At 50.5% G+C, this 27103-nt stretch overlaps 1 protein-coding gene across 1 annotated transcript in view; it reads left to right on the top strand.

The window, feature by feature from the left end:
- Positions 1–27103, top strand: part of LOC139233107 (serine/threonine kinase-like domain-containing protein STKLD1) — a 97182-nt gene that overhangs the window by 23067 nt on the left and 47012 nt on the right. Inside the window, exons 7-13 of the mRNA XM_070863642.1 lie at positions 3163–3278; positions 10812–10924; positions 14366–14523; positions 16894–17021; positions 20758–20841; positions 21959–22075; positions 23280–23420. Of these exons, the coding sequence (XP_070719743.1) occupies positions 3163–3278; positions 10812–10924; positions 14366–14523; positions 16894–17021; positions 20758–20841; positions 21959–22075; positions 23280–23420 (857 nt within the window). The remainder of the gene's footprint in view (positions 1–3162; positions 3279–10811; positions 10925–14365; positions 14524–16893; positions 17022–20757; positions 20842–21958; positions 22076–23279; positions 23421–27103) is intronic.

The raw sequence follows: 27103 nt of genomic DNA, 5'->3' as shown, positions 1-27103 counted from the left end.
GCAGGTACAGCATGGGTTAGATACAGAGTAAAGCTCCCTCTACACTGTCCCATCAAACACTCCCAGGGCAGGTACAGGGGTTTAGATACAGAGTAAAGCTCCCTCTACACTGTCCCATCAAACACTCCCAGGGCAGGTACAGGGGGTTAGATACAGAGTAAAACTCCCTCTACATTGTCCCATCAAATACTCCCAGGGCAGGTACAGGGGGTTAGATACAGAGTAAAGCTCCCTCTACACTGTCCCATCAAACACTCCCAGGGCAGGTACAGCGGGTTAGATACAGAGTAAAGCTCCCTCTACACTGTCCCATCAAACACTCCCAGGGCAGGTACAGCACGGGGTTAGATACAGAGTAAAGCTCCCTCTACACTGTCCCATCACACACTCCCAGGGCAGGTACAGGGGGTTAGATACAGAGTAAAGCTCCCTCTACACTGTCCCATCAAACACTCCCAGGGCAGGTACAGCACAGGGTTAGATACAGAGTAAAGCTCCCTCTACACTGTCCCATCAAACACTCCCAGGGCAGGTACAGGGGGTTAGATACAGAGTAAAGCTCCCTCTACACTGTCCCATCAAACACTCCCAGGGCAGGTACAGGGGGTTAGATACAGAGTAAAGCTCCCTCTACACTGTCCCATCAAACACTCCCAGGGCAGGTACAGCACAGAATATCACAGGTCAGAGTAAAGCTGTGATGATGATGAATATGAACGAGCTGGATTTTGTTGTGAGCGGTGAATGAATGGCGCCTGTCATGAATTAGACCTGCGTTGTCCCACGGACTCTCCATTGGTTTTGCATGACAAATTGCTGTCGGCCAGCTATCCAACAGCGCAACGCCCTCCAGAGGGCATTAGGGACCTGTGTGAACAGCGCAGTAAACTGGCTGTCTCCTTAACCAATCAGATTGAAGAATCATTAATGATCAGCATAGAGTCTGAACCAGGAAATGTCAGTGAGAACAATTAATTCAATACCAGATCGAGGACAAAGCGAAATAAAGAGAGGGAAAGAAAGATGGGATAAAGAGAGAGAGAGATAAAAGAGACAAAAAAGAAAAGAAAATTACTAACATTCATTGAAAAATTTCCGACAATAATTAATATCTGAAGGAATTAGACTCCACCCTTGTAAAAGTTAATTTTCAGTGCCAGAGAGGTTGTTTGGCAGTAATTAAGATGTTATCATCATCATAGGCGGTCCCTCGAATGAGAATGACTTGCTTCCATCCAAAATGGATGAGTTCACAGATGTTTCAATGAAGTATCCGATATTCCAGTCCTGAACTCCAGGGGTGGAAAATGCCTGTGCGTGGATTTTTTTAATGTGTGGTGACCGTTGTACATCAGCCACCACACGGGCTTGACGGAGCTAGGCCTTTATCCAGTGGCAAGGGTTTACCAGGACAACTGGAGACCTGCTTTGCTGCATGGACGTATTGCAATGTGGGCTGGCCCGTGCTGCCCCGGACCCTCAGCTCTTCTGGACCCTGTACCCCCATTTGCCGCATCTCCGCCATGATCTCTCGCCACTCCTCTGCCACGATCTCTCGCCGCTCATCTGCCCCGACCTTGCCACTTCTCTGCTGTACCTGGGTCCCGCCGATGTTGCTACCCACTTTCCAAACAGCGACCTGGGTTTTGATGACGTGACCCAATTTACCCTCCTTGCGGCCGTCGCACACTTGGAGCGGCTCACGCTGTGACCTGCGAGAGGACGCCACCGCAGGTCGGGAGTATAAGAGCTGGAGCGCGGGCCCTGGAACATCGTGGCCATACCACTACAATTAAGACTTATCACACTGTTAAAAGGGTCCTTAGATTGGAGTGGACAAGTCCTAACCTTTTCTGGAGCGTTTAGTGCATATCTATGAGTTAAAGAAAAAGAAGGAAAGACTTGGATTTATATAGCAACTTACACGACCACCGGACATCGAAAAGCGCTTTACAGCCAATGAAGTACTTTTGGAGTGTAGTCACTGTTCTTATGTAGGAAACACGGTAGACAACTTGAGCACAGCAAGCTCCCACAAACAGCAATGTGATAATGACCAGATAATCTTTTCTTGGGCCCCAGGACACCAGTGTGAACTCCCCTGCTCTTCGAAATAGTACCACAGGATCTTTTACATCCACCCGAGAGAGCAGACTAGGACTCGTTTTAACATCTCATCTGAAAGACAGCACCCCTGATAGTGCAGCGCTCCCTCAGTACTGTCCCTCCAGCAGTGCAGTGCTCCTTGAGTACTGCACTGGAGTATCAACCTAGATTTATGTGCTGAAGTCCCTGGAGTGGGACTCAAACCCACAACCTTCTGACTCCGAGGCGAGGGTGCTGCCCATTGAGCCACGGCTGACACCTTAACATAGTAAAGCGTCCCAAGGGTACTTCACAGAACCGTCATAAAAAAAAATTTGATCCCGAGCCACATAAGGAGATAAGGAAGCGGCTGTCCCATTTGCGCATAAGTTACGGCAAGCTGTGTTAGTCTCACCGCGACATTTACAGCAAAATCCGGCCCATTCTGCATAACTCCACTTTGGAGATTTTCCTCACTGCTCACATTAAGCTAGTTTGGCACATTGTGCTGGATGAGTTTTTTGGATGAGACGTTAAACCGAGGTCCTGTCTACTCTCTCAGGTGGACGTAAAAGATCCCATGGCACTATTTGAAAGAAGAGCAGGGGAGTTCTCCCCAGTGTCCTGGAAAATATTTATCCCTCAATCAACATTTTTAAAAAACAGATGATCTGGTCATTATCACATTGCTGTGTGTGGGAGCTTGCTGAGTGCAAATTGGCTGCTGCGTTTCCCACATTACAACAGTGGCTACACCCCAAAAGTACTTCATTGGCTGTAAAGCGCTTTGGGACGTCACAGGGTGGTGACGATTTGCGCATCAGTTACGGCAAGCTGTGTTCGCTTCACCGTGACATTTACAGCAAAATCCGCCCCGTTCTGCATCGCTCCACTTTGGACGATGGGGAGTGTTTAAGGGGCAGTGTTCTGCACGCCACCATTTAATGCCTTTCTGACACGCTATAGACTCGCGTGTGGAGAAAGATTTTTAAAAATAGCCTGCGCGTAGCTTGGAAGAATAATAATATGCAGATTTGCCAGCGATGGTACAATTTATTGAATCTGTTCCCTTCCCAGAAACCTGAAGCCGAGTAACATCCTATTGATGGAGGATCTCTCATTCCGCATCTGTGATTTCACCGTCGCTACATTTATCAATGACGAGGTTAAGTTCAAGCTCAGGAAGAAAGAGAGTAAGTGCCGTGGTTTAATTCACACATTTTCCCAGGCAGAACCTTGGCAGCAGAGTTGCTTTTAAATGTTCAGAGAGATTTGGGTGTCCTTGCGCAAGAAACACAAAGCGAGCATACAGGTACAGCAAGCAATAAAGAAGGCAAATGGCATGTTGTCCTTTATTGCAAGGGGGTTGGAGTATAAGAGTAAGGAAGTCCTGCTACAACTGTACAGGGCCTTGGTGAGACCACACCTGAAGCACTGTGCACAGTTTTGGTCTCCTTATAAGAACATAAGAAATAGGAACAGGAGCAGGAGCAGGCCATTGGCCCCTCGAGCCTGCTCCGCCATTCAATAAGATCGTGACTGATCTGATCATGGACTCAACTCCGCTTTCCTGCCTGCTCCCCATAACCCTTCACTCCCTAAGGAAGGATAAACTTACCTTGGGGGCAGTGCAACAAAGGTTCACAAAATTGATTCCTGCGATGAGAGGGTTGTCTTATGATGAGCGATTGTGTAGAATAGGCCTATCATCTCTGGAGTTTAGAAGAATGAGAGATGATCGCATTGAAACATACAAGATTCTGAAGAGGATTGACAGGGTAGATGCTGAGAGGTTGGATCCCACTGGCTGCAGTGTCAATAACCAGAAGTCACAGTCACAGTCTCAGGGTAAGGGGAAGGCCATTTAACATAGAAACATAGAAAATAGGAGCAGTAGTAGGCCATTCGGTCCTTCGAGTCTGCACTGCCATTCAAAATGATCATGGCTGATGTCATGTATGTAGACCATATATACTAACTGTATAGTCACATAAGGTGTGCCACCAGAGAGCACTGTGGTGGGAGACCTGAGGGTCACCTGTACAGGTGTGCAGGGCCCAGTATAAAAGGCTGCCCACCATGCTTGTGCCTCACTCTGGAGTTACAATAAATGGGACTAAGGTCACAACAGCTCAAGTGCAATACTAGACCTCGTGGAGTCATTCATAAGAGCATTAAAGACATAACAACTGGCGACGAGATTACAAACTTTCACGCAAAAATGACTAACGTTGGTGCATTAGAAAAGTTCTCAGAGGGTGAAGATTGGGAAGCCTTTACGAAGCGGCTCGACCAATACTTCGTAGCAAACGACCTGGTAGGCGATGATCTGGCCACGCTGGCAGATAAGCGCAGAGCTACCCTGTTGACCAGTTGTGGGCCCTCGGTCTACGGCCTCGTCAGGGACTTGCTTGTGTTACGGTCTTTTCCCCATACCCCTTGATGTCTTTTGTTTCTAGAAATCTATCTATCTCCCTCTTAAATATATTCAGTGAATTGGCCTCCACAGCCTTCTGTGGTAGAGAATTCCACAGGTTCACCACCCTCTGAGTGAAACAATTTCTCCTCATCTCAATCCTAAATTTCCTACCCCGTATCCTGAGACTGTGACCCCTTGTTCTAGACTTCCCAGCCCCGGGGAAACATCCTCCCCGCATCCAGTCTGTCCAACCCAGTCAGAATTTTATATGTTTCAATGAGATCCCCTCTCATTCTTCTAAACTCCAGTGAATACCGGCCTAGTTGACCCAATCTCTCCTCATATGACAGTCCTGCCATCCCAGGAATCAGTCTGGTGAACCTTCGCTGCACTCCCTCCATGACAAGTATATCCTTCCTTAGGTAAGAAGATCAAAACAGACCGAGATGACAAGGAATTTCTTCACTGAGAGGGCTGTGAATCCTTAGAATTCTCTGCCCCAGAGGGCTGTGGATGCAGAGACTCTGAATATATTTAAGGCTGAGATCGATAGATTTTTGGACACAAGGGGAATCAAGGGATATGGAGGTCGGGCGGGAAAGTGGAGTTGGGGTCGATGATCAGCCATGATCTTATTGAATGGCGGAGTAGGCTTGAGAGGCCATAGGTTGACAGGTGGGGCTACATTGGCCACCGTGCCTTTAAGCTCCAGAGGGGGTGGGGGGGAAATTCCACGCAGCCACTGAGGTGACCTTCACTGGAAGACGGGTTAGGTCATGATCGGCTCGCCTACGGTGCCCCCACAGTCCAACAGCCCGGCCGACAGCCAGTCCCATGCAACCCTCAAAAATGAAGAACGACTCCTGGGACAACATCCTGAAGAATGCCTAGTGCCCGTGAAACCGTTACCCCAATGTGAGAGTCACTGCAGTCAGGGGAGGAGGGGAAAACACTGGAAGGGGTCAGAAAAACTGCAGCATCAAAACTTCGGGCTGGATTCCATCACGGACCGAGTACGCCACCTGATGTCTGATGAAAAAGCAGTGATGGACACATTGGAATAGCAGCTTCTGGGTCGATTGGTCCTGCGGTGATCCTCATACAGAGTAAAGCTCCCTCTACTTTACTCTGTCCCATCAAACACTCCCAGGGCAGGTACATGTTATGTATTTATGCTTGGGGTCACCAGACACCAGGGGGCGCCACTGTTGGAGGTCATCGGGCTGTACGCGCGTGCTCGGTCACTGGTATATAAGCGCAGGTACCAGGTCACGCGGGTTACTTTTGGCGTGAATAAAGTTGGATCAGGTTTACACCTGAGGCAGTTTACAGTATCAAGACTCTTGGGTCATTACATTCATTACATTTGGCGACGAGATAACTTAAGAACCTTCACATGTACAATGGGCACTATTGGAATTCTGGAGATTCGTGGAGGGCGAGGATCGGGCAGATTTTATCGACCGCCTGGATCAGTATTTTGTGGCCAACAAAATGGAGGGAGAGGCTGACGCAGTTCAGCGCAGGGCGGTTTCCCTCACCGTTTGTGGTCTCATGAAGAACCTTCTCTCGCCTTTCCGTCCAACGGACAAAGAGTACGAGGATTTGTGTGCTTTGGTGTGTGACCATCTTAAGCCAAAAGAGGGGATCATCATCTCACGCTATCGCTTCTACACGCATGTTCGTGCTGAGGGCCAGGATGTGTCGGGATTTGTCGCCGACCTGCGATGTCTTGCTGAGCCGTGTAAGTTGGGGAACGTGTTGGAAGACATGCTGCGAGATTTCTTCGTGATAGGCATCAACCATGATGTGATTCTCCGGAAGTTATTGGCCGAAGAGAAGCTGGATTTGAGCAAGGCCATCGCGACTGCCCAGGCCTGCATGATGACTGACGATAATTTGAGGCAGATATCATCGAAGAGTTGGAACTCCACGGCAAGTACTGTAAACAAGATTGTGTCATTGTCTGGCAGAGCTGCTTATGACGGGGCCCATTCGACTGCTTATGTGAAACCTGTAGCTGCTCAAAGTTCGCCAACTGGTACCAATCCGATTTCACCCTGTTAGCGTTGTGGGGACAATCATCGGCCTCATCAGTGTCGGTTTAAACAGTACTCCTGTAATGGTTGTTCGAAAGTGGGGCATCTTCAGAGAATGTACCCACAACTGAGCAAGTGTGCTGCTGCTCATCACATTGCTGATGATGACCAGTCCAGTGCTGGCCCGGATACACAACCCGAGGAAGTGTATGGTCTGTATTCATTATTGGCAAAGAGCCAGCCGATAATCGTTAATGTGAAGCTGAATGGCGTGCCTGTATCAATGGAGCTGGACACGGGTGCGAGACAGTCGATAATGAGCCAGAGGACATTCGACAAGCTGTGGGACACTGAGGCTGTGCAGCCTAAGCTGAGTCCAGTTAATGTCAAGTTGCGTACTTACACTAAAGAACTCATACCGGTGATTGGCAATGCAGTAGTCAAGGTGTCATATGATGGTGTGGTTCATGATCTATCGTTATGCATTGTCCCGGGTAACGGTCCAATGCTGTTCGGCAGGAATTGGCTCGAGAAAATCAAGTGGAATTGGAATGATATCAAAGCATTGTCATCGGTGGATGACACTTCGTGTGCTCAAGTGTTGAAGAAGTTTCTTCCTTTGTTTGAACCGGGCATTGGTAATTTTACTGGAGCCAAGGTGCAGATTCACCTGGATTCTGATGCAAGGCCTGTCTATCATAAAGCTCAGTCTGTTCCCTACATGATGAGGGAGAAGGTTGAAATTGAGCTTGACAGACTCCAACATGAAGGGGTCATATCACCGGTCGAGTTTAACGAGCGGGCCAGTCCTATTGTTCCTGTGTTGAAGAGTGATGGCTGTCAGGATTTGTATAGACTACAAGGTTACGATTAACCAATTTTTGAAACAGGATCAGTACCCATTACCGAAGGCTGATGACCTGTTCGCCATAGCTGGTGGAAAGTCGTTCGCTAAACTGGATCTGACGTCGGCCTATATGACATAGGAGCATGCCGACACTTCGAAGAAGCTCACCTGCATCAACACCCATAAAGGACTGTTTGTCTATAGGTGTCGTTTGACTGCAGCCATATTTCAGAGGAACATGGAGAGTCTACTGAAGTCCGTTCCTAGAACTGTCGTGTTTCAAAATGACATTCTGGTCACAGGTCGCGACACTGCTGAACATCTGAACAATCTTGAAGTCCTACATTGTCTGGACAAAGTGGGATTCAGGCTGAAACGTTCGAAGTGTGTCTTCATGGCACCTGAAGTTGAATTCCTGGGGAGGAAGATGATGGCATCATGCCTACTGATTCAGAAACAAGGCCATCAAAAATGCAGGCCTCAGAATGTGACGGAGCTGCGTTCATTCCTTGGGCTACTCAACTACTTTGGTAATTTCTTACCCAGATTGAGCACTTTGTTAGAGCCACTGCACGTGCTACTCAGAAAAGACGACAACTGGGTCTGGGGTGTGTCTCAAGATAGAGCCTTTGAGAAAGCTAAGAATCTGCTCTGTTCAAACAAGTCGCTTGTTCATTATGGTCTGTGTAAGCGTCTTGCATTGGTCTGTGGTACTTCATCCGACGGGGTTGGCTGTGTACTCCAACAAGCAAATGAGTCGGGTAAGATTCAACCATGCTTTGAGAAGTTTGTCAAAGGTGGAAAGAGCTTACAGCATGGTAGAAAAAGAAGCTTTGGCCTGTGTGTATGGGGTCAAAAAGATGCATTAGTACCTGTTTGGTCTTCGTTTTGAATTCAGAACAGATCACAAGCCACTCATTTCATTGTTTGCGGAAAACAAAGGTATTAATATCAATGCATCGTCCTGTATCCAGAGGTGAGCGTTGACATTGTCTGCTTATGATTGTTATTCGTCATAGACCTGGCACTGAGAATTGTGCCGATGCCCACACCTGAGGTGGAGACGCCTCAACCTGCAGATCTACTGTTGGTAATGGATGCTTTTGAGAGTGAAGGAACTCGCGTCACTGCTCAACAAGTTAGGATCTGCACCAGCCATGACCCTATTTTATCAGTGGTGAACCGTGGTGATTGGTCTGCAATATCTATGGAGATGTGCGATGAGACCAAACCTTACAACAGTCGCAAAGATGAACTGTCCAGTCAGATTGTTTACTGTGGGGTAATCGTGCTGTTGTGCCCAAGAAAGGTGGAGAAAAAATATGTACGTGAGCTACATAGCACTCCTCCTGGTATTGTCATGATGAAAACCATTGCTAGGGCTCATGTATGGTGGCCTAGAATTGACTCTGATCTGGAATCATGTGTGCATCAGTGCAATACTTGCATGCAACTTGGTAAAGTACCAGCGGAATCTCAGCTGAGTCTTTGGTCGTGGCCATCTAAACCATGGTCGAGGATCCACATCGATTTTGCGGGCCCTTTCCTGGTAAAGATGTTTTTTGTTGTGGTGCATACATATTCAAAGTGGATAGAGTGTATTATTATGTCATCCAGTATGTCTACAGCTACTATTGAGAGCCTTTGTGTCATGTTTGCTCCTCATGGTTTGCCCGACATTGTTGTGAGCGACAACGGATCTTGTTTCACAAGTCTGGAGTTTCAGGAGTTCATGAAACTCGATGGTATTAAACATGTGAGGTGAGCCCCATTCAAACCTGCATCTAATGGTCAAGCAGAGCGTGCTGTTCAAACGATCAAGCAGAGTATGAAACGTGTAACTCAGGGTTCACTCGCTGTATACTGCTCAGTTACAGGACCAGACCTCATACACTTACTGGGGTCTCCCTTGCTGAACTACTGATGAAGAGAAATCTCAAGATCAAGCTCTCTCTTGTTCATCCCGATTTGAATGATCGTGTTGAAAACAAATGTCAAAGTCAGCAAGGGTAAATGATCGTGCTGCTGTGTCACGTGACATCTCTGTCAACGATCCGGTTTATGTACTGAACTATGGTCAAGATCCAAAGTGGATCGCTGGCACTGTTACAGCAAAGGAGGGTAACAGAGTGTTTATTGTCGTGCTGAAGAATGGACAAACATCCAGGAAACATGTTGATCAAATAAAACTGCGGCACACGGATGAACTGGAACCGTTTGAGGAAGATGCAGTCAGTGACCAACCAATGTTCATTCATCAGAGGACACTGCTGTCACCTGGACCTCCAGTCTCTGATGTGATCATTACCACTCCCATCAGATCGGTTACTCAGCCTTCAGTCACAACTGACTCAAAACGCTGGCCTAGGACTGAACTTGAACTGAGATGACCAGCTCGTCAGCGGAAAGTCCCAGACCGTCTTAATTTGTAAAGAGACTGATATTAGGATCTTGAAAGGGGATATTGTTATGTCTGGTGACCCCAAGCATAAATACATCAGGGGATGCCACTGTCGGAGGTCATCGGGCTGTACGCGGGCGTGGTCACTGGTGTATAAGCGCGGGTACCAGGTCACACGGGTTACTTTGGGCGCGAATAAAGTTGGATCAGGTTTATACCTGAGGCAGTTTAAAGTAACAAGTCTTTTGAGTCATTACATTCATTATAGTACAGCACAGGGTTAGATACAGAGTAAAGCTCCCTCTACACTGTCCCATCAAACACTCCCAGGGCAGATACAGCGCGGGTTAGATACAGAGTAAAGTTCCCTCTACACTGTCCCATCAAACACTCCCAGGGCAGGTACAGCACGGGGTTAGTTACAGAGTAAAGCTCCCTCTTCCCTGTCCCATCAAACACTCCCAGGGAAGGTACAGGGGGTTAGATACAGAGTAAAGCTCCCTCTACACTGTCCCATCAAACACTCCCAGGGCAGGTACATGGGGTTAGATACAGAGTAAAGCTCCCTCTACACTGTCCCATCAAACACTCCCAGGGCAGGTACAGGGGGTTAGATACAGAGTAAAGCTCCCTCTACACTGTCCCATCAAACACTCCCAGGGCAGGTACAGCACAGGGTTAGATACAGAGTAAAGCTCCCTCTACACTGTCCCCATCAAACACTCCCAGGGCAGGTACAGCATGGGTTAGATACAGAGTAAAGCTCCCTCTACACTGTCCCATCAAACACTCCCAGGGCAGGTACAGGGTGTTAGATACAGAGTAAAGCTCCCTCTACACTGCCCCATCAAACACTCCCAGGGCAGGTACAGGGGGTTAGATACAGAGTAAAGCTCCCTCTACACTGTCCCTTGAAACAGCAACAAGTAATTGTCGCTGACATAGATCCTTGAGTTCCTGTTGTTGAGAAATATTATATACAAGTAATAAGAGGGTGCTTTTTCTCTCCCTCCTTGTTAGAGTTAAAGACGTGGATGTCACCAGAGGCACTGGAAGGGCACGTCAGCATGAAAAGCGACATCTGGTCCTTGGGGTGCATCATCCTCGAGATGATGACGTGCAGCAAGCTGCATGTACAAAGTCCATTTCCACTTCTTTTCTCTCTCTGACCTCCGTGGGGTAGCATGTTTGAAAAAATTGTTGCATCTGCTCTGCTACAGGTGTTGATTATAACTGTTACAGGTTCCACACACTGACTCTCACTGGGATACGGGTTCCAGGGGCACTGACTCACTGGGGTACAGGTCCCACACACACTGACTCTCACTGGGGTACGGGTCCCACACACACTGACTCTCACTGGGGTACAGTCCCACACACACTGACTCTCACTGGGGTACGGGTCCCACACACACTGACTCTCACTGGGGTACGGGTCCCACACACACTGACTCTCACTGGGGTACGGGTCCCACACACACTGCCTCTCACTGGGGTACGGGTCCCACACACACTGACTCTCACTGGGGTACGGGTCCCACACACACTGACTCTCACTGGGGTACGGGTCCCACACACACTGACTCTCACTGGGGTACGGGTCCTACACACACTGACTCTCACTGGGCTATGGGTCCCACACACACTGACTCTCACTGGGGTACGGGTCCCACACACTGACTCTCACTGGGGTATGGGTCCTACACACACTGACTCTCACTGGGCTATGGGTCCCACACACACTGACTCTCACTGGGGTACGGGTCCCACACACACTGACTCTCAATGGGGTACGGTCCCACACACACTGACTCTCACTGGGGTATGGGTCCCACACACTAACTCTCACTGGGGTACGGTCCCACACACACTGACTCTCACTGGGGGATGTGTCCCACACACACTAACTCTCACTGGGATACAGGTTCCATGGACACTGACTCTGATTGGTGTATGGGTTCCACTGTGAGTGTGTCGGTATTTACAGGGGGTCTCTGGGAGTGTGTCAGTATTTACAGGGGATCCTGAGAGTGGGTCTGTATTTACAGGGGGTACTCGGGAGTGTGTCAGCATTTACAGTGGCTCCCTGGGAATGTGACAGTATTTATAGGGGGTCCCTGAGAATGTGTCATTATTTACAGGGGGTCCGGGAGTGTGTCAGTATTTACATGTTGTTCCAGGAGTGTGTTAGTATTTACAGGGGGTTCCCGGGAATGTGTCAGTATTTATGGGTTCCCTGGGAGTGTGTCAGTATTTTCAGGAGGTCCCCGGGAGTGTGTCAGTATTTACAGGGGGTCCCTGGGAGTGTCAGTATTTACAGAGGGTCCCCGGGAGTGTGTCAGTATTTACAGGGGGTCCCCGGGAGTGTGTCAGTATTTACAGGGAGTCCCCAGGAGTGTGTCAGTATTTACAGGGGGTCCCCGGGAGTGTGTCAGTATTTACAGGGAGTCCCCGAGGAGTGTGTCATTATTTACAGGGAGTCCCTGGGAGTGTGTCAGTATTTCCAGGGGGTCCCCAGGAGTGTGTCAGTATTTCCAGGGGGTCCCCAGGAGTGTGTCAGTATTCACAGGGGGTCCCCGGGAGTGTGTCTGTATTTACAGGAGGTCCTTGGGAGTGTGTCAGTATTTACAGAGGCTTGTCGGGAGTGTGTCAGTATTTACAGGGGGTCCCCGGGATTGTGTCAGTATTTACAGGGGTCCCCAGGAGTGTGTCAGTATTTACAAGGGGTCCCTGGGAGTGTGTCAGTATTTACAGGGGTTCCCTGGGAGTGTGTCAGTATTTACAGGGGGTCCCAGGAGTGTGTCAATATTTACAGGGGCTTGTCGGGAGTGTGTCAGTATTTACAGGGGGTCCCCAGGAGTGTGTCAGTATTCACAGGGGTCCCCGGGAGTGTGTCTGTATTACAGGGGGTTCTCGGGAGTGTGTCAGTATTTACAGGGGGTTCCCGGGAGTGTGTCAGTATTTACAGGGGGTCCCTGGGAGTATGTCTGTATTTACAGGGGGTTCTCGGGAGTGTGTCAGTATTTACAGGGGGTCCCCAGGAGTGTGTCAGTATTTATAGGGGGTCCCCAGGAGTGTGTCTGTATTTACAGGGGTCCTCAGGAGTGGGTCAGTATTTACAGGGGGTCCCTGGGAGTGTGTCAGTATTTACAGGGGGTTCCCGGGAGTGTGTCAGTATTTACAGGGGGTCCCTGGGAGTGTGTCAGTATTTACAGGGGGTTCCTGGGAGTGTGTCAGTATTTACAGGGGGTCCCTGGGAGTATGTCAGTATTTACAGGGGGTCCCCGGGAGTGTGTCAGTATTTACAGGGGGTCCCTGGGAGTATGTCAGTATTTACAGGGGCTTGTCAGGAGTGTGGCAGTATTTACAGGTGGTCCCCAGGAGTGTATCAGTATTTACAGGGGTTCCCCGGGAGTGTCAGTAATATAGGGGGTCCCTGGGAGTGTGTCAGTATTTACAGGGGGACCCAGAGTGTGTCAGTATTTACAAGTTGTTCCGGGAGTGTGTCAGTATTTACAGGGTGTTCCCGGGAGTGTGTTAGTATTTACAAGTTGTTCCGGGAGTGTGTTAGTATTTACAGGGTATTCCCGGGAGTGTGTCAGTATTTACAGGTTATTCCGGGAGTGTGTCAGTATTTACAGGGGGTTCCCTGGGAGTGTGTCAGTATTTACGGGTTCCCTGGGAGTGTGTCAGTATTTGCAGAGGGTCCCCGGGAATGTGTCAGTATTTATAGGGGTCCCTGAGAATGTGTCAGTATTTACAGGGGGTCCCTGAGAGTGTTTTAGTATTTACAGCGGGTCCCCGGGAGTGTGTCAGTATTTACAGGGGTCCCCGGGATTGTGTCAGTATTTACAGGAGGTACCCGGGAGTGTGTCAGTATTTACAGGAGGTACCCAGGCATGTGTCTGTATTCACAGGGGGTCCCCGAGAGTTTGTCAATATTTACAGGGGGTCCCTGGGAGTGTGTCTGTATATTCAAGGGGTTCTCGGGAGTGTGTCAGTATTTACAGGGAGTCGCCAGAATGTGACAAAGTTACAGGAGGTACCCGGGAGTGTGTCAGTATTTACAGGAGGTACCCAGACATGTGTCTGTATTCACAGGGGGTCCCCGGGAGTTTGTCAATATTTACAGGGGTTCCCTGGGAGTGTGTCAGTATTTACAGGGGTTTCCTGGGAGTGTGTCAGTGACACAGGGGTTCCCTGGGAGTGTGTCTGTATTTACAGGGGTTCCCCAGGAGTGTGTCAGTGATACAAGGGTTCCCTGGGAGTGTGTCAGTATTTACAGGGGGACCCGGGAGTGTGTCAGTATTTGCAGGAGGTCCCCGGGAGTGTGTCAGTATTTGTAAGGAGCTGATTGCAGAATTCTGCGGCGTGCAGGCTCCCGGTGTAAATGCGTGATACCGTCCCCCGTGAACTATCAGGGTGTGGTGGTCTGGGCGGAAGCCTGTTTCATGTAACTGTCCCCCGCAGCAAGGGAGAAGGGACAAATAAACGTCAGTATTTACCTGTGGTGTTTCTGCTCCGAAGTGCCTGCGTGCCAGTGCAAATGTATTTTCCAACTATTCTATCACAAGGAGGGTCACTTTCATCAGCTGGTAAACAGCATCAGGAGTAACTGGAAGAATATGGATATAATCATGGAGGAACTCCAAAGAGAGAAATACACCAGCAATCTGTGCCACATCGTGCAGATGATGATGGAACCACATTCAGTGAATAGAAGCACTGCAAAGTAAGCCACGGGGTTCGGGGGGGGCCACAGTATTACTGCAGCGTGCCAGAGTGATAACGGGTACCCGGGAGTGAGTTACAGGCTGGGATCTAATCGTGGGGTTCGGGGGGTTTATATATAGAATAACAGATACCCGGGAGTGAGTTACAGGCTGGGATATAATCGTGGGGTTCGGGGAGTTTATATATAGAATAACAGATACCCGGGAGTGAGTTACAGGCTGGGATCTAATCGAGGGGTTCGGGGGGTTTATATATAGAATAACAGATACCCGGGAGTGAGTTACAGGCTGGGATCTAATCGCGGGGTTCGGGGAGGTTATATATAGAATAACAGATACCCGGGAGTGAGTTACAGGCTGGGATCTAATCGTGGGGTTCAGGGGGTTTATATATAGAATAACAGATACCCGGGAGTGAGTAACAGGCTGGGATCTAATCGAGGGGTTCGGGGGGGGGGGGCGGTTTATATATAGAATATCAGATACCCGGGAGTGAGTTACAGGCTGGGATCTAATCGAGGGGTTCAGGGGGTTTATATATAGAATAACGCGTACCGGGTGTGAGTTACAGGCTGGGATCTAATCGAGCGGTTCGGGGGGTTTATATATAGAATAACGGATACCCGGGAGTGAGTTACAGGCTGGGATCTAATCGCGGGGTTCGGGGGGTTTATATATAGAATAACGCGTACCGGGAGTGAGTTACAGGCTGGGATCTAATCGCGGGGTTCGGGGGGGTTTATATATAGAATAACGCGTACCGGGAGTGAGTTACAGGCTGGGATCTAATCGAGGGGTTCGGGGGGTTTATATATAGAATAACAGATACCCGGGAGTGAGTTACAGGCTGGGATCTAATCGGGGGGTTTATATATAGAATAACAGATACCCAGGAGTGAGTTACAGGCTGGAATCTAATCGAAGGGTTCGGGGGGTTTATATATAGAATAACAGATACCCGGGAGTGAGTTACAGGCTGGAACCTAATCGAGGGGTTCGGGGGATTTATATATAGAATTACACATACCCGGGAGTGAGTTACAGGCTGGAACCTAATCGAGGGGTTCGGGGGATTTATATATAGAATGACACATACCCGGGAGTGAGTTAAAGGCTGGAACCTAATCGAGGGGTTCGGGGGGGGGTTTATATATAGAATGACACATACCCGGGAGTGAGTTAAAGGCTGGAACCTAATCGAGGGGTTTGGGGGGGGTTTATATATAGAATGACATATACCCGGGAGTGAGTTATATGCTGGAATATAATCGAGGGGTTCGGGGGGGGTTTATATATAGAATTACACATACCCGGGAGTGAGTTACAGGCTGGAATATAATTGAGTGGTTCGGAGGGTTTATATATAGAATGACACATACTCGGGTGTGAGTTACAGGCTGGAATCTAACCATTGGGTTCGGAGGGTTTATTTCTAGAATGACACATACCCAGGAGTGAGTTACAGGCTGGAATATAATCGAGGGGTTCGGGGAGTTTATAAATAGAGTAATGGATACCCGAGAGTGAGTTACAAGCTGCAATCTAATCGAGGGGTTCAGGGAGCTTATAAATAGAATAACGGATACCCGGAAAATCTCAGCAGGTCAGGCAGCATCAATGGAGAGAAAGACAAAGTTAACATTTTGGATTGACGACCCATGTCACAACTGCCGAATGCTTGAAAAGAGCACATTCTTAAGCACTGATAGGGGGAGGGGAGGAAAGAACAAAAGGGAAGGTCTGTGTTAGGGTCCCCCGGAGTCGAGGAACACTAAAATGTGTTCTCAGGTGACCGATGAGTCCGATGTGGGTCCTACAGGCTCTGTCACAGCTGGGACAGACGGTGGTTGGAGGGACGGGTGGGTGGGGGGGCTTGTGTTGCCGTGCGCTCTTTCCGACTTTGCGCTTGGCTTTCGCGTGCTGCCAGTGAAGAGACTCAAAGTGTTCAGCGTCTGCCCAGTTGCTTCTCCTCCACTAGGAGCGGTTTTGGGCCAGGGATTCCCAAGAGTCGGTGGGGATGTTGTATGTTTTCGAGGAAGCTTTGAGGGTGTCCTTGAAGCGTTTTCTCTGTCCCCCGGGGCTCGCCTGCCGTGACAGCTCGGAGAGGACCACACCAATAACAGCGCTCCAAAGATTTGTGCAGAGTGGGAGCCGCCCGTTCGTGCTGAACGAACGTGGTGCTGTGGCCCACGAGAAAGCAGGCTGAGGTGTACTGATCAGCCTGACAATCTGTGGGGAGCCCCAGTCAGCCTAGACTGGGGCTGGAGCTGTGGGTGTGAGCTCAAAGGGCAGCCAGAGTCCCAGGCCTGAGCCGGGGAAAGGTTTGTACCTTTTGGTTGTACTAGTGTTTGCTTTGTGGTTCCCTGCAGGGCGATGGTGGAGCGACAATATATCAAGGAAGCACTGGTCATCTGCGGCTCATCTCTGTCCGGAAAGAAGATTTCGCCAATCGGCATGTATAATGTACCTTATGGACAAGGCGTTGAGAAGCTACTGGGTAAGCAGCACTCTCATCTCATTCCGGGAGCAAACGGAATTAACCCTCCAGTTGCTGGCCCCGTTGTTTCTGCCTGCAGTGAAGCATTCCAGGGAATTGCTCTACTCCTATACCTTCCAACCGATGCCATTCGCACTCAACCCTTTATAATCACAACAAATTGTATTTATACAGCACCTTTAATGTAGTGAGATGTTCCAAGGCGCTTCACAGCAGTGTTATAAGATCAAACAAATAAATTTGTTGAGGAGGTAGATTGTATGGAGAGTCTTGAAGGAGGAAAGAGAGGCGGAGAGGTTTAGGGAGGGAGTTCCAGAGCTTGGGGCCCAGGCAGCTGAAGACACGATCACCAATGATTGAGCGATTATAATCAGGGATGCTCAGGAAGGCAGAAGTAGAGGAGAACAGACATCTCTGGGGGGATTGTGGGGCTGGAAGAGATTACAGATATAGGGAGGGGCGAGGGCCATGGAAGATTTGAAAACCAGGATGAGAATTTTGAAATCGAGGCGTTGCTTAACCGGGAGCCAATGTCGGTCAGTGAGCACAGGGGTGATGGGTGAACGGGACACGGTGTGAGTTAGGACACGGGGCAGTGAGCACAGGGGGTGATGGGTGAGCGGGACTGGGTGCGAGTTAGGACACTGGGCAGTGAGCACAGGGGGTGATGGGTGAGCGGGACTCGGTGCGAGTTAGGACACGGGGCAGTGAGCACAGTGGGTGATGGGTGAGCGGGACTCGATGCGAGTTAGGACACGGGGCAGTGAGCACAGGGGGTGATGGGTGAGCGGGACTCGGTGCGAGTTAGGACACGGGGCAGTGAGCACAGTGGGTGATGGGTGAGCGGGACTTGGTGCGAGTTAGGACACGGGGCAGCGAGCACAGGGGGTGATGGGTGAGTGGGACTCGGTGCGAGTTAGGACACGGGGCAGTGAGCACAGGGGGTGATGGGTGAGTGGGACTCGGTGCGAGTTAGGACACGGGGCAGTGAGCACAGGGGGTGATGGGTGAGTGGGACTCGGTGCGAGTTAGGACACGGGGCAGCGAGCACAGGGGGCGATGGGTGAGCGGGACTTGGTGCGAGTTAGGACACAGGGCAGTGAGCACAGGGGGTGATGGGTGAGTGGGACTGGGTGCGAGTGAGGACACGGGCTGCCGAGTTTACGTAGGGTAGAATGTGGGAGGCCGGCCAGGAGTGCGTTGGAATAGTCAAGTCTAGAGGTAACAAAGGCACGGATGAGGGTTTCAGCAGCAGATGAGCTGAGGCAGTGGGGGAGACAGGTGGAAATAGAAGGGGTATACTTTCCAACCGTTCGCACGCAACCCTTTATAACACCCTTGCTCCGTTCCCCTGTGCACCTTCTCTGTGCCGACAGTAACCCGTGATGCTGCATGTTAAGTGTTTTGCACTGCTGCAGTGCTGGGCAGACAATCTTCCCAGCATGAAGGGCAGTCTTAAAACAAGGTTCACCAATTCTTACCTGATCACTAGCAGTTCAGTGTCAGCCCACTTGAGAATTTGTCCAAGCACCTTAACCAACTCATGACAAATAACGTGGAGTTTGAATTCTACCCCAGCACTGGTAATGGTGCACGCAATGCAAGTGAGTGAACAGAGGAACAAGAGGAGGCCATTCTGCCCCTCGAACTTGCTCCGCCATTCAATCCAGTCATAGCTGATCTGTTCCTCGACTCCATTTATCCGCCTTTGATCCATATCCCTCGATACTCATACCCAACAAAAATCTATTGATATCAGACTTGAAAGCTCCAATTGACCCCCAGCCTCAACAGCGTTTTGGGGGAGAGAGTTCCAGATTCCCACTGCCCTTTGTGTGAAGAAGTGCTTCCTGACATCACCCCTGAACGGCCGGGCTCTAATTTTAAGGTTCTGTCCCTTGTTCTGGACTCCCCCCACCAGAGGGAATAGTTTATCTCTCTACCCTATCAAGTCATTTAATCATCTTAAACACCTCAGTTAGATCATCCCTTAATCTTCTAAACTCAAGGGAATACAAACCTAGTCTATGCAACCTGTTCTCATAATTAAACCCTTTTAGCCCCGGTACCATAGGAACAGGAGGAGACCATTCAGTCCCTGGAGCCTGTTTCATCATTCAATGAGATCACGGATGATCTGTGACCTAACTCCATATACCTGCCTTTGGCCCATATCCTTTATCACCTTTAATTAACAAAAATCTATCAATCTCTGATTTAAAATTAACAATGGATCTCGCAACAATTGCCGTTTGTGGAAGAGAATTCCAAACTTTACCACCCTTTGTGTGTAGAAGTGTTTCCTTATTTCACTCCTGAAGGGTCTGGCTCTAATTTTTAGTCCTAGACTCCCCCAACCAGTGGAAATCGTTTCTATCTATCTACCTATCTGTTCCCCTTAATATCTTGAAAACTTCAATCAAATCACAAAAAATCTAGGCTGACACTCCAGTGCAGTGCTGAGGGAGTGCTGCACTGTCAGAGGTACCGTCTTTTGGATGAGATATTAAACCGAGGCCCGGTCTGCTCTCAAGCGGACGTAAAAGATCCCACGGCACTATTTCTAAGAAGAGCAGGGGAGTTCTCCCCGGTGTCCTGGAGCCAATATTTATCCCTCAATCAACATAACAAAAACAGATTATCTGGTCATTATCACATTGCTGTGTGTGGGAGCTTGCTGTGCGCAAATTGGCTGCCATGTTTCCCACATTACAACAGTGACTGCACTCCGAAAGTACTTCAAGGGCTATGAAGCGGTTTGGGACGTCCGGTGGTCGTTAAAGGTGCTATATAAATGCAAGTCTTTCTTTAACCATCTAAATTCCAATGAATACAACCCTAGTTTGTGCAATCTCTCCTCGTAATTTACATCCTGAAGTCCAGTTATCATTCTAGTAAACCTACGCTGCACTCCCTCCAAGGCCAATATATTCTTCTTAAGGTGCGGTGCCCAGAACGGAATGCAGTTACGACAGGTGTGTGTGCGAAGTGGGAGGGCGTGTGTACAGGGCGTGTGTACCGGGTGGGAGGGCGTGTGTACCGGGTGGGAGGGCGTGTGTACAGAGCAGGACGGCATGCGTACAGGTTGGGAGGGCGTGTGTAATTGTGTGTACAGAGCGGGAGGGCAGGAGGGCGTGTGTACAGGATGGGAAGGCGTGCGTACAGGGCGTGTGTACAGGGCGGGAGGACATGTGTACAGGGCAGGAGGGTGTGTGTACAGGGCAGGAGGGTGTGTGTACAGGGCAGGAGGGCGTATGTACAGAATGGGAGGGTGTGTGTACAGGGCGGGAGGACGTGTGTACAGGGCGGGAGGGCGTGTGTACAGGCATGTGTACAAAGCTGGAGGGCGTGTGTACAAGGCGTGTGTACAGAACGGGAGGGCGTGTGTACAGAACGGGAGGGCGTGTGTACAGGGCGGGATGGTGTGTGTACAGGGCGGATGTACAGAGCGGGAGGGCATGTGTACAGGGCGGGAGGGCGTGTGTACAAGGCATGTGTACAGAGCGGGAGGGCGTGAGTACAAGGCGTGTGTACAGAGCGGGAAGGCGTGTATACAGGGCGTGTGTACAGGGCAGGAGGGCGTGTGTACATGGCGGGAGGGAGTGTGTATATGGCGGGAGGGGGTGTGTACAGGGCTGTGTGTTGGAGGTTTCTGGATGTGTGTTTGATTTCCCCCCCCTGCCCCCCCAGCTCCCTCTAGTATAAAATCTAAATGCCTGTGTCCGTGTTGTTGCAGAGTACATGCAGGTTCAGCTTGAGTCAGAAGAAGCTCAGACGACTGCCATGAAATACATGGCCTACTTGTTGTATGAACCTACGAGTAAGTGAATGTCATCTCCTTCAGTATATCTCTCCGGGTAACGGCCAGGACCAGCGGATCGCTCAGCCTGCCAGTTATGCCCACCGTGGTTGATAGTCTTCCCACTATTACTGAGTGTGCAAAAAAGAATGGCCACTTGGTTGTGGAACCCGTATCCCAGTGAGAGTCAGTGTGTGTGGGACCCATACCCCAGTGAGAGTCAGTGTGTGTGGGACCTGTACCCCAGTGAGAGTCAGTGTGTGTGGGATCCGTACCCCAGTGAGAGTCAGTGTGTGTGGGACCCGTACCCCAGTGAGAGTCAGTGTGTGTGGGACCTGTACCCCAGTGAGAGTCAATGTGTGTAGGACCTGTACCCCATTGAGAGTCAGTGTCTGTGGGACCCATATCCCAGTGAGAGTCAGTGTGTGTGGGACCCGTACCCCAGTGAGAGTCAGTGTGTGTGGGACCCGTACCCCAGTGAGAGTCAGTGTGTGTGGGACCTGTACCCCAGTGAGAGTCAGTGTGTGTGGGACCCGTACCCCAGTGAGAGTCAGTGTGTGTGGGACCCGTACCCCAGTGAGAGTCAGTGTGTGTAGAACCTGTATCCCAGCGAGGCGACTGAAAGGCAGCATTAATGTACAGATATCTCTCTTACAGAGAGAGACTGAGAGACACCAGTTAGTGTACAGATAGCAGTTTTGTACCTTGTCTAATGATTGAAATTCTTCGTGATTAAACATAGTGAGGTCCATTCCGCATTACCGACGTTCATAGGAACAGAAGGAGGCCATTCAGCCCCTCAAGCCTGCTCCGCCGTTCAATGAAATACCGGCTGATCTGTGACCATATACCCGAGATTGCGTCTCTCCCTTAATACCTTTGGTTAACAGAAATCGAGCAATGTCTGATTTAAAATTAACAACTGATGCAGCATCAATTGCTGTCTGCAGAAGTGAGTTCCAAACTTTGACCCCCCTTTGTGTGTGTAAAAGTATTTTGTAATTTCACTCCTGGAAGGCCTGGCTCTAATTTTTAGCCTCTGCCCCCAAGTCTTGGACTCCCCAACCAGTAGAGATAGATCACTGAAGCTGGCCTGTTCATTCTGTTGATTTAAATTGCTGCTCCTTCCCCTCCACAGCGCTTGCAGCCAGCGCACAGATCATTCCAATCCTCATCTCCGTCATCAAGTCCCACCCGACCTGCTTGGAGGTGCAGGTTCAAGTGTGCCAGGCACTGCTAAAGTTTGCCATTAAAGGTAGGACAAATAAATTTAGCCCTTTGTGCGCTCTCTGCTCAGCAACATTAGCTCAGATGTGTTGCATTCATGTCTCGGGCTATTTGCCTATATGCGCACGTAATCCAAGCTGACTCTCCAATGCAGTACTGAGGGAGCGCTGCACTGTCGGAGGGGCAGCACTGAGGGAGCGCCGCACTGTCGGAGGGGCAGTACTGAGGGAGCACCACACTGTCGGAGGGGCGGTACTGAGGGAGTGCCGCACTGTCGGAGGGGCAGTACTGAGAGAGTGCCGCACTGTCGGAGGGGCAGTACTGAGGGAGCATCGCACTGTCGGAGGGGCAGTACTGAGGGAGCACCACACTGTCGGAGGGGCGCTACTGAGGGAGCGCTGCACTGTCGGAGGGGCGGTACTGAGGGAGCGCCGCACTGTCGGAGGGGCGGTACTGAGTGAGCGCCGCACTGTCAGACGGGCAGTACTGAGGGAGCGCCGCACTGTCGGAGAGGCAGTACTGAGGGAGCACCACACTGTCAGAGGAGCGCCGCACTGTCGGAGGGGCAGTACTGAGGGAGCATTGCACTGTCGGAGGGGCAGTACTGAGGGAGCACCACACTGTCGGAGGGGCGCTACTGAGGGAGCGCTGCACTGTCGGAGGGGCGGTACTGAGGGAGTGCCGCACTGAGGGAGGGGCAGTACTGAGGGAGTGCCGCACTGTCGGAGGGGCAGTACTGAGGGAGGGGCAGCACTGAGGGAGGGGCAGTACTGAGGGAGCGCCGCACTGTCGGAGGGGCAGTACTGAGGGAGTGCTGCACTGTCGGAGGGGCAGTACTGAGGGAGCGCTGCACTGTCGGAGGGGCAGTACTGAGGGAGTGCTGCACTGTCGGAGGGGCGGTACTGAGGGAGTGCCGCACTGAGGGAGCGCCGCACTGTCGGAGGGGCAGTACTGAGGGAGCGCTGCACTGTCGGAGGGGCAGTACTGAGGGAGTGCTACACTGTTGGAGGTTACGTCTTTCAGAAGAGACGTTAAACTGAGCTCCCGTCTGCTTTCTCACGTGGACGTAAAAGATCCTATGACACAAGATCGAAGAAGAGCAGGGGGGTTCACACCAGTGTTCCGGGGCCAATATTTATCCCTCAACCATCACCACGAAAAACAATGTGTGCTCCCTCAGAGTGCATGTGTGTTAGTTCTAACAGCCCTAAATGTCCTTTCATTCCCTGCAGCCACCGAGGACAGTGTGGAGGAAGGGATGCTGTTCAGTGACAGAGTGATCAGCGTCATTCTTGCGGTAATGGCGTCAAAGCGCAAGTGTCTGGGGCTCCAGATAATTATCTGCAACCTCCTCATGCAGCTGTCAGGAAGCGGTAAGTTTGGGCACGGACTGTCCAGCGTTACATGTTGGTCGGGGAAGTGGACTTCAGTTAATAATTCAGTGTCTGCATCAATAATACTACATTATCATGGCTATATCGTGCACTGCTGGTCTACGTAACAAGGACAAACTCTGCAAACATTACCCACTGTCCCTGCAAACACATGCAAGGGGGACATTGAAGAGGGAGCTTTACTCTGTATCTAATCCCGTGTACCTGCCCTGGGAGTGTTTGATGGGACAGTGCAGAGGGAGCTTTACTCTGTATCTAACCCCCTGTACCTGTTTGTGTTTGTTTGTCTGCGAGTGTTTGATGGGACAATGTGGAGGGAGCTATTGTGTTCCTAACACAGATGAGACTGCACACAGGGAGGTTAAAGTAACAGTGACCTCAGTCTTTATTAAGACACTCCAGAGTGAGGAACAGGCCTTAGGGGCCAGCTTATATACAGTGCTCCCAAGGGATGCTGGGATCCCTTGGGACTTCAGGGGATGCGCTCCCTGGTGGCGGAACATGGAAGTGCATGCTTTACAGATACACAACATCACTCCCCCCCAAAGTCAAAGTGAAAACTATTTACAAGGTGAGGCGGTCGGGAGCCTTTCTTTCCCTGGTGGACCGCCTCGGTACAAATGTCTGTTCTGGTGTGATGGCTGTGCCCTCGCTGGGCTGTTGTGTTGTTGGCCCCGCAGGGCTGCTGGGTGAGCCTGGCCTTGCTGGGCTGTTGGGCGTGATGGGTTCGATTTCCTGGTCCGGGTTGGTGGTGTTGATCCTTTGGGTGTGTGTTGTGGGCTCGAAAAAGGTGGTGTCTGCTGTGGGTTGTTCAGGACAGTCTGTGAACCGCAGCCTCGTTTGGTCCAGGTGCTTTCTGCAAATTTGTCCATTGTCTAGTTTGACTACAAACACCCTACTCCTTTTTTAGCTATCACCATGCCCGCGATCCACTTGGGACCATGTCCATAGTTTAGCACATACACAGGGTCATTCAGATCAATTTCCCATGACACAGTAGCGCGACTATCGTTTACATTTTGTTGCTGCCGCCTGCTCTCTACCTGATCATGCAGGTTGGGGTGAACCAGCGAGAGTCTGGTTTTAAGTGTCCTTTTCATGAGTAGCTCAGCCGGGGGCACCCCTGTGAGCAAGTGGGGTCTCGTGAGGTAGCTGAGCAGTACTCGGGACAGGCGGGTTTGGAGTGAGCCTTCTGTGACTCGTTTAAGGCCCTGTTTGATTGTTTGTCCTGCCCGTTCTGCCTGCCCATTGGAGGCTGGTTTAAACGGGGCCAAGGTGACATGTTTGATCCCATTGCGGGTCATGAATTCCTTAAATTCAGCACTGGTGAAACATGGCCCGTTGTCACTGACCAGTATGTCAGGCAGGCCGTGGGTGGCAAACATGGCCCTCAGGCTTTCAATGGTGGCGGTGCTTCCTGATATTATTTCATTTTCAATCTATTTTGAAAAAGCATCCACCACCACCAGGAACATTTTACCGAGAAACGGGCCCGCATAGTCGACATGGATCCTCGACCATGGTCTGGAGGGCCAGGACCACAAACTTAGTGGTGCCTCTTTGGACGCGTTACTCAACTGAGCACACACGCTGCATTGACGTACACAGGACTCTAAGTCAGAGTCGATACCGGGCCACCACACGTGGGATCTGGCTATCGCTTTCATCATTGCTATACCCGGGTGTGTGCTATGAAGATCCAAGATGAACGTCTCCCTGCCCTTTTTTGGTAGCACTACGCGGTTACCCCACAACAGGCAGTCTGCCTGAATAGACAGCTCGTCCTTTCGCCGCTGGAACGGCCTGAGTAGATCTTGCATTTCAACGGGGATGCTGGCCCAGCTCCCATGCAGTATACAGTTTTTTACTAGGGACAGCAGAGGATCTTGGCTGGTCCAAGTCCTAATCTGGCGGGCCGTGACAGGTGATTTATCATTTTCAAACGCTTCCATGACCATCAACAAGTTTGCGGGCTGCGCCATTTCCACCCCCGTGGTGGGCACTGGTAGCCAACTGAGAGCATCCGCACAGTTCTCGGTGCCTGGCCTGCGGCGGATGGTATAGTTATAGCTGATAGCGCGAGTGCCCACCTTTGTATGCGGGCTGTTTATCTCCTTGTTTTCAGCGAAGTGGGATATGAGGGGCTTGTGATCGGTTTCCAGCTCAAATTCGAGGCCAAACAGGTACTGATGCATTTTCTTTACCCCGAACACACATGCTAATGCCTCTTTCTCAATCATGCTGTAGGCCCTCTTGGCGTTTGACAAGCTCCTGGAGGCATAGGCGACAGGTTGCAACTTCCCCACAACGTTAGCTTGTTGTAATACACCCCCGACTCCGTATGACGACGCATCACAAAATGTTTCTGGCTTTCTCAAAAGCAATTACTTGGGTTTTTCCCCATACCCAGTTCTCACCTTTACGCAATAACACATGTAGGGGCTCTAAGAGGGTGCTCAACCCCGGTAGGAAGTTACCAAAATAGTTGAGGAGTCCCAGGAAGTTCTGTGGCCTGGGCGCGTTCCTTATAGCCTCTGTCTTGGCGTCTGTGGGCCGAATGCCGTCCGCCGTGATCTTTCTCCCAAAAACTCCACTTCTGCTGCCACGAAGACGCATTTCGACCTCTTCAGCCCTACGCTATCCAATCGCTGGAGGACCTCCTCCAGGTTTTGTAGGTGCTCGACGGTGTCCCGACCCGTGACCAATATGTCGTCCTGAAAAACCACCGTGCGTGGTACCGACTTGAGTAGGCTCTCCATGTTTCTCTGGAAGATCGCTGCAGCCGACCGAATTCCAAACGGGCATCTGTTGTAGATGAACAGTCCCTTGTGAGTGTTGATGCAGGTGAGGCCCTTCGAAGACTCCTCCAGCTCCTGCGTCATGTAGGCCGAAGTCAGGTCGAGCTTGGTGAACGTCTTGCCTCCTGCCAGCGTCGCAAATAGGTCGTCTGCCTCAGGTAGCGGGTATTGGTCCTGTAACGAGAAACGATTAGTTGTTACTTTATAATTGCCGCAAATCCTGACCGTGCCATCACTTTTGAGTACTGGAACAATCGGGCTGGCCCACTCGCTGAATTCCACTGGGGAGATGATGCCCTCGCGTTGCAGCCTGTCCAGCTCGATTTCCACTCTCTCCCTCATCATGTGAAGTACCACTCGCACCTTGTGGTGAATGGGTCGTGCCTCTGGGACCAAGTGGATCCGCACCTTCGCCCCGGAAAAGTTTCCAATGCCTGGTTCAAAAAGGGAAGGAAATTTGTTAAGAATCTGGGTACATGAGGCCTCATCGACATGTGATAGCGCTCGGATGTCATCCCAGTTCCAGCGGATTTTGCCCAGCCAGCTCTTTCCAAGCAGTGTGGGGCCATCGCTCGGGACAATCCAGAGTGGCAGTTCGTGCACTGTGCTCTCGTAGGTGACCTTGACCATGGTGCTGCCCAGGACAGTGATAAGCTCTTTGGTGTACGTTTTCAGTTTCGTGTGGATGGGGCTCAGGGCTGGTCTGAGTGCCTTGTTGCACCACAGTCTCTCAAACATCTTTTTATTCATGATCGATTGGCTAGCGCCAAGGTCCAGTTCCATGGCTACAGGTAAGCCATTCAATTTTACATTTAGCATTATAGGTGGACATTTCGTCTCAAATGAATGCACCCCGTGTACTTC

Source organism: Pristiophorus japonicus, chromosome 20 (genome assembly GCF_044704955.1).
Source record: "Pristiophorus japonicus isolate sPriJap1 chromosome 20, sPriJap1.hap1, whole genome shotgun sequence".
NCBI lineage: Eukaryota > Metazoa > Chordata > Chondrichthyes > Pristiophoridae > Pristiophorus > Pristiophorus japonicus.
This window is presented reverse-complemented; position numbering and strand designations above follow the sequence as displayed.